Genomic DNA, 14,291 nt, shown 5'->3' on the forward strand with positions numbered 1-14,291 from the left:
ACATCTGTGACATCACCTTCTTTAAAGAAAATGTATTCTTCTCTTTATCTTAAGTGTTTCATCCCTCTTTTTCAAATTAAGCATCATTTTCCTTTGTGTCTTTGGGTCTACTCTGCCCTGCATCCCCTCAAATGAAAGCCATGGCGTGAGGATGTGTCTTCAACAGGGGTGGTACTCTCCAGAGGCATGCGTCTCCAAAACTCTTGTCAATTTAGAAGCCAGCTACAACAGAAGGGGTTGTGGTTGGTTGTTTGGGAAAATTAAACACACAGCTCTTGCACAGAGAGGCAAAATATTTCCCCTTTTTCAGTAACTTTCTGACTTCTGTTCCCATGGAGATGAGCAGGGGCTTGCCACAACTGTAGCAAGTAGTACTGCTCGCAAGTAACTAGGTTATTAAGGAAGATCTCTGTGTGATCTCTGCGCTAGATGACTAAAGGTTTTGGGGTAGAGTTTTCTTATTGAAATGCAAGATTTGATCTGAATACAAGCATTTTTATAGCCTACTCCAAGGCTTGCCTCTAAGTTCCCACTGTAAAGTTTATCTGTTGTCCTATAATTTGATTTTCTTCAGTATCAGAAATCAATACAAATGGTTATTCAGTGTTCTTCTTCTTGAATTTCAGTTCTGTGTCAGTTATCAGTCCTCCCCAGAAGTAAATAAAATGCTCCGAAGTGCAGTGACAGAGCAGGAGTCTGATTTATTGAGCTTGTTAGGTTGAATACTCCACTAGGTGGAACAAAAAGTAGGCCTTTTTGAAAGGGTGAGTATGAAATAAGAAATACCAGAGAGTGGGAGACTGATAAAAAGACAAACTCAGGAAAACACTGGGGGGGGGGGGGAAGGAACAAACAGAAAACCCAACCAGATTCCAGCCCTGCTAGGCAGTGGGCTCACTGTAGTTTTCCCACCTGTAAAAGTCATCACAGGAGAAAAGAGAGTAAAAGCATTTTATGGACATTGGTCTGATGCAGTTCTTACTTTCAAAGAGAAAGGTTAAATGAATTGCCCATTTCCACACAGAATGTAAAAGACAGAAAATAAGACAAATTACATCCTTTTGGGCCTCCTGCCTTTGAGGTCTATTCACTGCAACAGCTTTCCAAGTCTAAGTATTTTCAAACCTAATTTAAAAAATAAATAAATAAAAATTAAAGGCAAAACTCACAAAAGTACATTCAGTTGTTTGGTCAACATTGCTAAGATGAAAAGAAGTAAATCTGTTTTCCTTTGTAGGATTTTGAGCTAAACAATGAGCTGAAAATGAATGTGTTAAATTTGCTTGAAGAAGTTTTGAGAGACCCTGACCTTCTGCCGCAAGAAAGGAAAGCTACAGCAAATATACTGAGGTAAATACTTCCTAATAACTTAGCATGATAACCCTAGCATATGAAAGTTAGGGAATTGTGTGTCATGGTATTCCCAGGGGTGAGTTTTTTAGCAAGAAAACAGTGTGGTTTATGTTTCATTCACAAAAATGACTGCATTAGAAAATTTGTAGCTGCAGAACAATTGTCAGCAGTGGGTTCAGTTTTTATGCAGCAGGAGCAAAAGCTGCCCAGTAAAGCAACAAGACTGCTCGTTACAATACCACAAGGAACTTCTGTCTCAGTAATGAGCTAAGCTTATGACAGGCTAATGATAGCCTAACATGTCACAACATCCTAGGACCATGCTTGCAGCTTCTGCCACATCCAGAGTTTCTTCTTACAAAGTGGAATTCTTGTTTAATTAGTGCCATGAAATAAATTACTTATAAGCATCTACATAACCACAACTATTTACATTTTACTTAGAATCCCTCATTTTATTACTTAGGGTTGGTATTAGAGAGTAGAATGCCTAACCATGCCGAAAAGACAAATATTTAGATGCATTGATCAGTGAAAATAATTTCATCTACTCAGTGTGAACATTTTACAGCCACTTTTTTTCATGTAAATTATTATACATTACTAAGGAGCAGAAAACATTTGAAGACCAAGTAGTGGTTAAAATAAGATAAAATTTAAAAAGACCCAAACAGATAATGTGTGGTGTATTGTTAGTATTTTTCTAAGTATTCTTCTGGAAAGCCGAAACAGGTGCAATAAATGTGGTGTGTCTGAATTTTCCAAGGCCACTTGACAGACTTTGCCATCAAGATACTGACATGAAAAAGAATGAGGGGAAAGTTCTTCACCTGGGGGCGGGATGAGAGTGGAAAAGAGTCAAAGAATAAGAAGAAAAGCTCTTGATAAAAGTGCTTCATATTAATGGTATCCTACTATATTTTTATACAAATAAGAATACACCTTTTTAATAATACTGCAAGTAAAAACAGTAAGCTTATTTCATGTAATTCTTTGAGAGAAACAGCAAGCAAAAATAGCCAAAAGGACTAGAATAGTGAGTTCTAATTATATGTGTGACAGCAAAGGCTCTGTCATATTGCTCACAGTAGGAAAAAAATTACTTTAACACCTTTAGCTGCTTATGAAAATATGAGAAAATAAATTTGGATTGGCTGATCCTGGAAAAGTAACAGAACAGATTTATGAGCTTTTAACATACAAGTTTGTTAGCAATTTCCTGCATCCAGTTTCCAGGTAGCCAATTCCCAATTAGCAGTTGCACCAAAAATGGGATCTTCTTAACTGTGTGTAAACTGTGAGTTGCCCCCATTTGCATTGTTTTAGTGCTGTCTAAGAAATGGTAGTTATGGTTTGACTTCTTTTTTCCTTCCAGCACTGATTACTGTTGTGTCTGAGCACACTATATATACTAGTGAGTGCAGTTAATCAGGAATTTCCTTTAAATAGTTCTCAGAATTTATAAAAAATCCAGGCTGATTTTTTGACCATTCTATGAATTTTTACATTGAATTTCTCTTTTGGGGGGGAAAAAAAAATATAATCTCTTAGTAGTGAAAATTCTGAAAAAGATTATAAATAAAGTAGAAAATGGGAGAAAGAAAAAGCAAAAGGAAGTGGGTAAATATATGCACAGAAATTGAATTAAATATTTCATTAGACTCACAGAATCATAGAATGATTCAAATTGGTAGGGACCTTAAAGATCATTTAGTTCCAATTCCCCCCTGCCATAGGCAGGGACATCTGCTGGACCAGGTTCTTCAAGGCCCCATCCAATGTGGCCTTGAACACTTACAGGCATGGGGCCTCAACAGCTTCTCTGGGTGATTAATTCATTTGAAATATTTTCTGGTAACAGATTGCATTTTTAAAAATCCTTCTTTCATAGTCATTATCCTGACTATTTCTGGAAAGGATTATGGCACTTCACTTTAAGCAGTAAAATAAAGCATGAATAAATGACCTTTCAAAGTTCTCAGTGGGAGTTTCTGTTGGAAACAGGTAGAGAATTAAGATTTTCTGAGATACAGTTCTCAGCCAAGCCATCTTTCATCAGGGTTTGAAGCTACCCTAATCCTGCCAGATTTCTGCAAACAACAGTTTGATTTGGTCATAGAGACAAAAGTACTTACTGTATCCTACAAACTAGCACTGGAATAAAAGCCATCAGTGGCTCGGCAGCCAGCTATATTCCCTTCAAAATTAGGTGTGAGATTTAAGCCTTAGCTAGCACTAGTTATCAAAAACCTCTTTACTGCTTCTCAAGACTGGCAATACTGCTAACACAGGTGCATGTTGGACAGCTTGTACATTGAATATTTCAATACTATTTCAATTCCAATTAAATCTCAGTGCAGTTTCAATACTATTCCATGACTAAGTCCCATAAGCATCAGTGATACCGTATTGCTATCCCAAGGGTTCAAAAAGCAGCTGTGTTCCCATTTCAGTAACAAGCATATTCCAGTAGCAGCTGAAACTACTTCTATGCCCTATCCATACATATATTATATACACAAACTGCCCATAAACTTTAAAGTGAGAGTTGTGGTATAAATAACTTTCCATATAAAAGCTGTTGCATAAATACAACTGTCATAATTTAAACTGTTTTTAATCAGCAGTCAGCAGGACATCAGGGCATAGTCTCCAAATTATAATCTTAGCACATAAAACAAAGCAGTCTTATGCTGAGCAAAACTGTAATCTGAACTGCTTGGGCTCATTCTCCAGCCATACAGGAGACAGTTATTTGCCACACATGTCAAATGTGTTAACAGTCAGCTGGTAATGAGAAATTAATTCTTCAAAACTGGGAACTGCTTCCTTAACCTTGTAAGAAAGAGTGTATTGGAGCAATTCTGACTTGGGACAAATGGCATTCAGCTGGGCTGAAGTATACAGATGTGTCCTGTATCTCACCCTTCACTGAAAGGACGACTTCTGGTTCTTAGACCACCTCTGGAAAATGGATTGTCTGGCAATCATAGAATACAATCATAGAAGGAACCACAAGGATCATCTAGTTCCAACCCCCCTGCCATGGGCAGGGACACCCCACACTAGATCAGGCTGGACAGAGCCTCATCCAGCCTGCTCTTAAAGACCTCCAGGGACGGGCCCTCAACCACCTCCCTGGACAACCCATTCTAGGGCTTCACCACTCTCATGGTGAAGAACTTCCTCCTCATATCCAGCCTGAATCTCCCCACCTCCAGCTTCATTCCATTCCCCCTAGTCCTATCACTACCTGCTATCCTGAGAAGTCCCTCCCCAGCCTTCTTGGAGGCCCCCTTCAGATACTGGAAGGCCACAATGAGGTCACCTCAGAGCCTTCTCTTCTCCAGACTGAACAGCCCCAACTCCTTCAGTCTGTCCTCATAGGAGATGTGCTCCAGCCCTCTGATCATCCTCGTGGCCCTTCTCTGGACACCTTCCAGCACCTCCGGATGCCTCTTGTAATAGGGGCTCCAGAACTGGAGGCAGTACTCCAGGTGGAGTCTCACCAGAGCTGAGTAGAAGGGGAGAATCACCTCCCTTGCCCTGCTGGCCACACTTCTCTTGATGCAGCCCAGGATCTGATTGGCTTTCCAGGCTGCAATTGCACACTGAGAGCTCATGTTGAGCCTCTCGTCCACCAGCACCCCCAAGCCTCTCTCCTCAGGGCTGCTTCCAGCCAGTCACTGCCCAGCCTGGATTTGTGCCTGGGATTGCCTCGACCCAGCTGCAGGACCCTGCCCTTGGTCTTGTTGAACCTCATGAGGTTGGCTTGTGCCCAAGTGGTTTCCAAGATTTAATAAAGTATTGTAGTTACTCACAGACATACATCCTGGCAGCAACGCTATATAGTTAAATGAGAAGATGGAATACAATTTAAAAGGAATAATCTGCATTTTTACATGTAATTGTGTATCTGCGGCAGTGACAAAGGGGTGTACATTCCTTTAATCTTCCACAAGCCTTCATTTTTATTGCACATTATTACAATAAGAATATTTATAAGCTTTAAAATATGATCAACTTGCTAGTCCTAAACAGTGACTGCTGTCCTATGGAGACTGTAAGCAAATGCTTCTAGCTGCTTCAGGAGCCATTGCAGATATGGGGGAACCACTCTAGAGTCATTTAGGCTTCTCAGCTTGTTAGTGGAATCAGAGGTGGAACCAACTCCAGAATGTTGTCCAAAATCTTAATAATAATAATAATAATGATAATAATAATGATAATAATAATGATAATAATGATAATAATAATAATAATAATAATAATAATAATAATAATAATAATAATAATAAACAAAACAAAAAAAACCACCTGAGGAATAATTTCTATCAGCAGGCTTTATCTTTTCTGTTAGGTTGAAAAGGTCCTTGCTCTGTTCTAGTACTGATTTAATGCCAACAGAGGCAGAAGAGTCAATAGCTGCATGCCTGAATCCTGTCTGACAATATAATTGTATGAACCTAGTCAGCAAACAGGTTTCTGATGCCAGAAAAACAATGGGTTTTCTATATTTCCATAAAAAACAAAGACGCTGCTTCTGATGCAAAGTGGACATGGTTGCACAGGAATGGTTCTTTCCCTGACATTCTTGCCTGGTGCCTTCTCTGGAGCCATGGCTAATTGTGGAAGTAGGCCAAAACAAACATTAAACATGCTCTTCTGTAAACTGGGAGAGTTCTTTCTATTACTTGACTGTGATGATTGCTATTTACTGTAGTTAAGGACAACCAAGACTATGTTCACACACGAATCACTGTAGCTGGACAAGACCTTGTCTTGGTCCAGAGAGGGAAAGAGACTCAGTTCTCAGTGTCATGAAATTAGAGGCACAAACGAGGCCAAATTATCAACAGAGAGGCTATTTATTACACAAATAAAGTGGATGGATCAGAAGGGGATAGAGAGAAAATAGAGACAGAGAGAGAAGTGGGAGAGAGAAGAGGAGAGGAATTATATTACCACACTCCTCACTCCCCAAGAGAGTTTGGGTCTGTGGAGGAAGGCTGATGCAGCTTTGGCATGGAGATGTTGTCCTTGTTGGCTGTGCTGTCCTCTGAGCAGCCTCTTCAGCTCCATGAGTTGTAGCAGGCAGAACTTAGGATACGGAGAGAGGGTTCCTCTTGGTCTGCTTCTTCCAGGCTACATGATGATGTCTGTGTCCTTTTGTCTCCTGGCATTCTCTTAGTTTTTAATTTAGAGCAGTATTGCCCCAGTCGTTTCCTTCTCTCATGTTTTCCTTCTCCTGAGCCTGCAGTTGCTCAGATCTTTTATACAGTTTTTCAGGTATGTATATTCCAGCGAGTATTGACAGCAGTGGCCTCTGCCTATTATTTCCAGGGCAGCTGCAGTCTGGTGAGCAATCCTTATCTGCGCACCTTCCAGAGAGTCATTATCCAGTGGCATCTGCCCGATACACATCAGCTATTGTCTGGGCAAGTAGCAAAGGTGATTTTATCTTTGTTGAGTCACATCAAGAGAGACAAGATTTAGTCTCTCACTGACCTTCAAGATCATCAAGTCCAACTGTTATCTAACTCCACTAGGGCCACTTCTATGCCTTATCCCAGAGCATCATATATCAACAGCTTTTAAATACATTGAGGGATGATAATTCAACTGCTTCCATGAGCAGCCTGTTCAAGTCTTTGATAACCCTTTTGGTATAGGAGTTTTTCCTAATGTCTAACCTAAACCACCCCTGGCATAACTTGATGCCATTTCCCATTGTCTTATCAGTTGTGACTTGTGAGAAGAGACCAACAGCCACCTCTCCACAATCTCCTTACAGGCAGTTGTAGAGAGCGATAAGGTCTCCCCTCAGCCTCCTTTGCCTCAGACTAAACAACCCCGGCTCAGCTACTCCTCATAAGGCTTACTCTCTGTGCTAGTTTAACAGCCTTTTCCCTACAACACAGAAGTGAGGGAAAGTAACACACACACAAACCTCTGGGCTGAGATAAAGAGTTGAGGTAAGATAAAAAGAGTTGAATAAGATAAGATAATGCATAATCACCTTAGCTTATTTGCAGAAAAAGCACAGCAGACAGAAGCAGCAATCAGAAGCCAGTGAGGTAAGCCCCAAGTCAGGGAGCTTGGGGTTTAGCTTCCTGTCCCTTCATGTCTGACTTCCACCACAACAGAAGAGAGCCAACACGCAAAACATGGAACCCAAAAGCAGCAAATGGAACAGGAAGCCTCCAGCCCTGACAATTCTATGGTTCTAATTTTTTTCCTGAGTTTATTAGCACTCCAGTTTGGGAAGGATGTTGACTTGCTGGAACAAGTCCAGAGAAGGGCAACGAAGTTGGTGAGGGGTTTGGAACACAAGCCCTATGAGGAGAGGCTGAGGGAGCTGGGGTTGCTTTGCCTGGTGAGGAGGAGACTCAGGGGGGACCTTATTGCTCTCTACAACTACCTGAAGGTAGGAGAGAGTGATTGCCATTGGAATGGGCTGCCCAGGGAGGTGGTGGAGTCATCATCATTGGAGGTGTTCAGGAGGAGACTTGATGGGGTGCTTGGTGCCATGGTTTAGTTGTTTAGGTGGTGTTGGATTGGTTGAGGAGTTGGACGCGATGATCTTGAAGGTCTCTTCCAACCTGGTTTTTTATTATTATTATTATTTATTATTACTATTATTATTATTATAACAGGGTGAGGGGGAAAGGGGTTTCTTTTCTGCATGGACTTAGAAGAAATTCTTTGGTGGGATTCACCGTCTCTAATTGAAACATCTCATGATGAAACAAATTAATACTCTTCCAAGGTAACTGCCTATTACAAGAGAGATTCTGTTCAGAAAAATTGGCTAAAGTTAGGCATCCTGTCTGATCCTCAAGAGATCATAGAAGATGACTTCCTTTCTCAGACAATTACAGTACACAGGCATTGACTTGTGGATTATGTGAATCCCACCCTAGGTGTCCTAAAGTTATCTAAAGTCTTACTGCAGAAATATGTAGAGGTGCCTCCAGGTACCGATGTTTCTCTTTTGCTTCTTATGCCAGTCTGGTTTGAAAAGATGCTGCTCAGTCTGACACCACCATATACCATTTCCTTGGAAGGATGTTATTCTTTTTGTTTTCTTCTGGATGGAGTGCTTTCATTGAACATTAATTAGAGGAAAAATAGAAACTAGAGCATATTTTTCAAGTGTGTCCTGTTCTGGGCAACTGAGTTCAAGAAGAACATGTCCAGAGAAGGGCAACAAAGCTGGGGAGGGGTTTGGAGCACAAGCCCTGTAAGGAGAGGCTGAGGGAGTTGGGGTTGCTTAGCCTGGAGAAGAGAAGGCTCAGGGGAGACCTTCTTGCTGTCTACAACTACCTGAAGGGAGGTTGTAGCCAGGTGAGGGCTGGTTTCTTCTCCCAAGCAACCAGCACCAGAACAAGAGGACATAGTCTCAAGATGTGCCAGGGGAGGTTTTGGCTGGATGTTAGGAAGAAGTTCTTCACAGAAAGAGTGATTGCCCATTGGAATGTGCTGCCCAGGGAGGTGGTGGAGTCACCATCACTGGAGGTGTTTAAGAAGACACTTGATAGGACACTTGGTGCCATGGTTTAGTTGCTTAGATAGTGCTGGATGATAGGTTGGACTCAATGATCTCTGAGGTCTTTTCCAACCTGGTTAATACTATTCTATTCCATTCCATTCCATTCCATTCCATTCCATTCCATTCCATTCCATTCCATTCCATTCCATTCTATTCTATTCTATTCTATTCTATTCTATTCTATTCTATTCTATTCTATTCTATTCTATTCTATTCTATTCTTTCTATTCTATTTGCTACGAAGATGATTAAGGGAAAATCTCCTTTATGAGGAATGGCTGAGGGAGCTGGGTCTCTTTAGCTTGAAGAAAAGGAGACTGAGGGATAACCTCATTAATGTTTATAAATATGTGAAGAGCAGTGTCAGGAGGATGGAGCCAGGCTGTGCTCAGTGTTGTCCAATGATAGGACAAGAGGCAACAGGTACAAGCTGAAGCGTAGGAGGTTTCATGTGAATATATGGAAAAACCTTTTCACTGTGAGGGTGACAAAACACCTGAACAGGCTGCCCAGAGATGTTGTGGACTCCTTTGGAGACATTCAAAATCCACCTGCATAAGTTCCTGTGTGACCTACTCTAGGTCATCCTACTCTGGTAGTAGGTGGACTAGATGGAATTTTGAGGTCTCTTCCAACACTTAATGTTCTGTGATTCTGTGAAGTGAAAGCACAGATTTGTGTTAATTGGAAGATTTGATGAAAATTTAATTCAACCACTTTTCTGGGGCAGGATGAAAATAGGAAGGAGAAATGAGCCAGTTGTGATGCCTCTCATGAAAATAATAATTCACCAAAATGCTAGATGAGTGTCATAAGCCAAGCTTTTTAGCTTTCAGAAGAGGTTCTTGCTGCAGGCTTTTATATCTAAAAGACCTTGGCATATGAAGACATGTACTCTCTCAGAATTCAGGTTATCAGTTAACCTTCACCATGGGTCTTGCCTTTCCCACATTTCAGTTTCAGTAGCATTAACTCAGAAAAGTAGAGGAGTTCTGAGTGACATAATAAAAACAGTTCTTATAAATTTTCCAACACTCATGAAAGAAAGTTCATGCTTTCAGAGCCTGCATTTGGGTATATTCCATGGACTGTCTCCTTGAAGGATATTGGGTACAAAGTGACCCAGCCTTTGAGTGTGCATATAAATGTCTTGGAAAATCAGTCCCTTTGTTAGAAGAGATTAGAGAAAGAGTTGCGCTCTATTCCAAAGATATTATGGTCAGCTCTGGGAAAGAGCTTTATGTACAATATGAATGGCAAGGAAAGTGTTTATGAGAGATACTGAGCTGCTTCATGCCTTCCTGAGTCATCAGTCGGAACAGCTGGTATTTCTTGAGTGATGAGATTTTTGTTGAATGGACTGGCAGAGTTTCTCTGCAGGATAAAAAAGGCTTCTTTTACTTTTTTTTTTTTTTCATTATCTGTTCTGAAAGCCAGGCAAACCTACTGGTGTGTTTTCTTTTAGATATTATCACCCTTATTTAACCCACTGAAGTCTGTGTAAAATTTTATTGATGGTGAAGCAGGAAGGTGTAAAGTTCAGACTGAGTAGCAGTGAATAGCCTTGATAAATAGTCCTGTCTGTAATAAAACAAGGGTGATTCAAGTGATAGTTTCTCATTCTCCTTCCTCAGAATAAATGTAAACACAGTCCATGGATATGCAGAGGCCAAAATTTAATGGACAATAAATTTTGTGCTTTGCATGATTGCACCAGACAATACATTTTAGGCTCTGTAACTTACACAAGCTTTTAACATATTTTAAAATATTTTATGTACCATAAAAGAACAAGGAAACAGATGGATGTGAGGAAGTTCTTCACTGTCAGAGTGGTGAAGCCCTGGAATGGGTTGTCCAGGGAGGTGGTTGAGGCCACATCCCTGGAGGTGTTTAAGAGCAGGCTGGATGAGGCTCTGGCCAGCCTGATCTAGTGTGAGGTGTCCCTGCCCATGGCAGGGGGGTTGGAACGAGATGATCCTTGTGGTCCCTTCCAGCTCTGACTGATTCTGTGATTCTATGATTCTATGTTATTATTTTCTGCTACAAAACTACAACCTGGTTTATTCTATGTATTCTATGTATACTTTAGTACTTGGACTGGTCAGGCATGAGCAATAGTTTAAGTGAAAGAGAGGTCTAATCTTGGCTGCTAACTCTTACAAATTTTAAATTCTTTCTTGTGTATTTATTTCCTTCATTTGTAAGGATAATGATGGAGGTGTCATGCCCATTTAGTCCTCCTCAAGAGGGATACTGTTAAACATTCTGGTAGAATCTCTTCTTAAGAAATTTTGAGCACAAGCCCTATGAGGAGATGCTGAGGGATCTGGGATTGTTTAGCCTGGAGAAGAGGAGGCTCAGGGGAGACCTCATTGCCCTCTACAACTACCTGAAGGGTGGTTGTAGCCAGGAAGGGGTTGGTCTCTTCTCCCAGGCAACCAGCACCAAAACAAGGGGACACAGTCTCAAGCTGCACCAGGGGAGGTTTAGACTCTAGGTGAGGAGAAAGTTCTTCACCGAGCGAGTCATTCATCATGGAATGTGCTGCCCAGGGAGGTGGTGGAGTCACCGTCCCTGGAGGTGTTCAAGAGGAGATTGGACATGGCACTTGGTGCCATGGTCTAGTCGTGAGGTCTGCAGTGATAGGTTGGACTCGATGATCCTCGAGGTCTCTTCCAACCTTAGTTATACTGTGATACTGTGATATTCTTTCCACATGGACTTGTGCTTCTTACTCAGCTTCCAGGAGGCTCTCCAAGGAGTGCAATGGGAACCAGCCAAGCAGAACTGATTAACAAAACTTACCTTTTTAGACCTCTCATGAAACTAGGTATCCCAAAGCTGACAGCTATACAGGCTGAAACAGAGCTCTTATTGATGCTGTGAAAAAGTAGCGTGATCCATATTGGAGATATGTTGTTCTTTGGAGAACACTTATGAATAAAATAGAATATTTTTTTCTCTTATCTGTGAAACCACTGTGTTATAGAAAAAGCAGCATTCATCCTCCTTAGAGAGAGGGATTGGAAGTGTGCATAAAATGTGAGACCATGTTAGAGAGCATCAGGAAGCAAAGATGGGGAGAAGTTAAGTATTGTCAGGCTTCTAAGAGTCTAATGACTGCTGTTTTGTTTTGTATTAAGTCAATACATAATTTCTGTATCAAAGATGAGAATTCCAGACAATATACAGTTGTCTGCAAGGAACTCAAATTATTAGTTTGCAAGATTACTGAAGATACTCGGGGCAGAAGGGCAAGCCCTCTCCTTTTCATTGCCAGGAAGCACATGCTCTTGTCATATGATGAACAATACCTTCTTGCAGGCAATCAGTCATGAGATGCATCACAAAATAAGCTGCTCAGAAGGACAGATTGCCAGTCTATTTACAGTTACTGAGGCTGCACACTGTTATTATCTGGAGAAGCAGCTTAGGGTTCTCCCGAAGAAGTAGACATTCGAGTCTTCGCACAGCTTGCCCATCAGATATAAGGTGTTTCCAGCTCCTGTGAAGAAAGGTACATTTTGTATGGATTTAACAGGCTAAAAATGAAGGCAAGGAGGTTTCTTGCATCCTTTCTCTGTGTATCTGAATTTGATTTTAACCTAGTCTTCCAATTTGGCAAACCAAAAGGAAACAACAGCAACCCACAACAGAAGAACCTAGTGTACTAAGCATTAACACTTCCTCCCCACCCACATCGTACGAATTCCTTTATCTTACACTCATAGCTAAAGTTTCCAAGCAATATAATCCTCTGCTTTTAACCCTTTGCTCATGTAGTACATGGAAAATCTGTTATTATGGAGTGCATTCTTGAATTATCATCAGTGCTGGAGCTCTTTGGAAATGGTCATCTCAACTTTATTTGAAAATTCAGCTGATGTGTACATGTTCTGCAGAAAGCCTGTTTCAGAGCTTCCCTACACTTGGAGCTGGGAAGTGGAACTTAATGTTGAAACAAAATCTTTCCTATTGCAAAACATTCTAATGGCATCTTGCTGTACCACTAGTGTCTTTATAGGCAGTCTGTTACATACTGACACACTGTTCTTTCTTCCTAAGTCTTCCCTTCCCTATATTATATAAATGCAGTCTATCTGAGGTTTCCTTAAGTCTGTAATTTCCAAAGGAAGTGGTAAGATCCTAGAATTATGTACCAAAATACCACTTCAAGGTAAATTAGCTTTGATGAATACTTACTGCCTCTGTTGCTTTTATTTTTGACCCCAAACTCTGAAACAACCCTAATAATCACAGTTTTTCTGCAGTAGAACTGAAAGTATAGATTAAAATTCACATTGCTGAAAATAAACCATGGACTCACTATCACAGCACTTAGTGTGGGACACTGAATAGGACAGTGTGGTGCCCATAAACACTTGAATCACCATCATGGATGCCTGATGTGCTGGCTGTTTTTTTCACTTCTCAGATGTTGATTTTCTAAACATTTCCCAAAAATATTGTTTACCACACTAGTTTAAAAGTCAGAGAAATGACTGGATATGCATTTGTCCACCTTTAGGTTTCCTAGCATTATTTGGGACAGAAAGCTGCTGATTAAATGCATCATTCATTTTTTACTCTGTTTTGCATTCTCAGTTCTGTTCTGGAAAAGGGAATTTTAATTTGTCCATTAAATTTCTTTGCATTAGATTCAAAGTGGGATAGATGTAGAAAACTGTATCACTATAATAAGCAAATAAGTTGAGTAGTTACTGTCATTCACCATTCTATGGTATGTAGTGTTCTTAGCTCAGAGATTTTAAGCCTCATAATCATGATGTGATAGAGAGCAACTCAGGGGATTTGCAGGTGCTGGCAGATGAGAAGCTGGACATGATCCAACAATGTGCATTTGCAGCCCAGAAGGCCAATCACATCCTGAGCTGTATCAAAAGAAGCATGGCCTGCAAATTGAGAGAGGTGATTCTGCCACTCTGCTCTGGTGAGACCTCACCTGGAGTACTGTATTCAGTTCTTGGGCCCTCAGCACAAGAAGGACATGTACCTGATGGAGACAGTCCAGAGTAGGGCCACAAAACTGATCAGAGGGCTGAAGCACCTCTCCCATGAAGATAGGCTGGGAGAGTTGGAATTGTTAGCCTGGGGAAGAGAACACTCTGAGGAGACCTTGTAGCAGCTTTCCAGTACCTAAGGAGGATATATAAGAAATCCAGGGAGGGACTATTTACAAGGACACATAGCACTAAGGCAAGGGACAATTGCTTCAGAATAGGGTAGATTTAAACTGGACATTGGAAAGAAGTACTTTACTGTGAGTGGAGTGGAATGCTCTGACAGGTTGCTGAGGACTGGTGGAGGCACCATCTTTGCAGACATTTAAGATCAGACTTGAGGCTCTGAATAACCTGATCTA

The 14,291-nt window shown here is 40.9% G+C and overlaps 1 protein-coding gene across 1 annotated transcript in view; it reads left to right on the top strand.

The window, feature by feature from the left end:
- Window positions 1–14,291, top strand: part of RASGRF2 (Ras protein specific guanine nucleotide releasing factor 2) — a 156,465-nt gene that overhangs the window by 132,898 nt on the left and 9,276 nt on the right. Inside the window, exon 19 of the mRNA XM_054178630.1 lies at window positions 1,238–1,350. Within this exon, the coding sequence (XP_054034605.1) occupies window positions 1,238–1,350 (113 nt within the window). The remainder of the gene's footprint in view (window positions 1–1,237; window positions 1,351–14,291) is intronic.

This window comes from Dryobates pubescens, chromosome Z (assembly GCF_014839835.1).
Source record: "Dryobates pubescens isolate bDryPub1 chromosome Z, bDryPub1.pri, whole genome shotgun sequence".
NCBI classification, from domain to species: Eukaryota; Metazoa; Chordata; class Aves; order Piciformes; family Picidae; genus Dryobates; species Dryobates pubescens.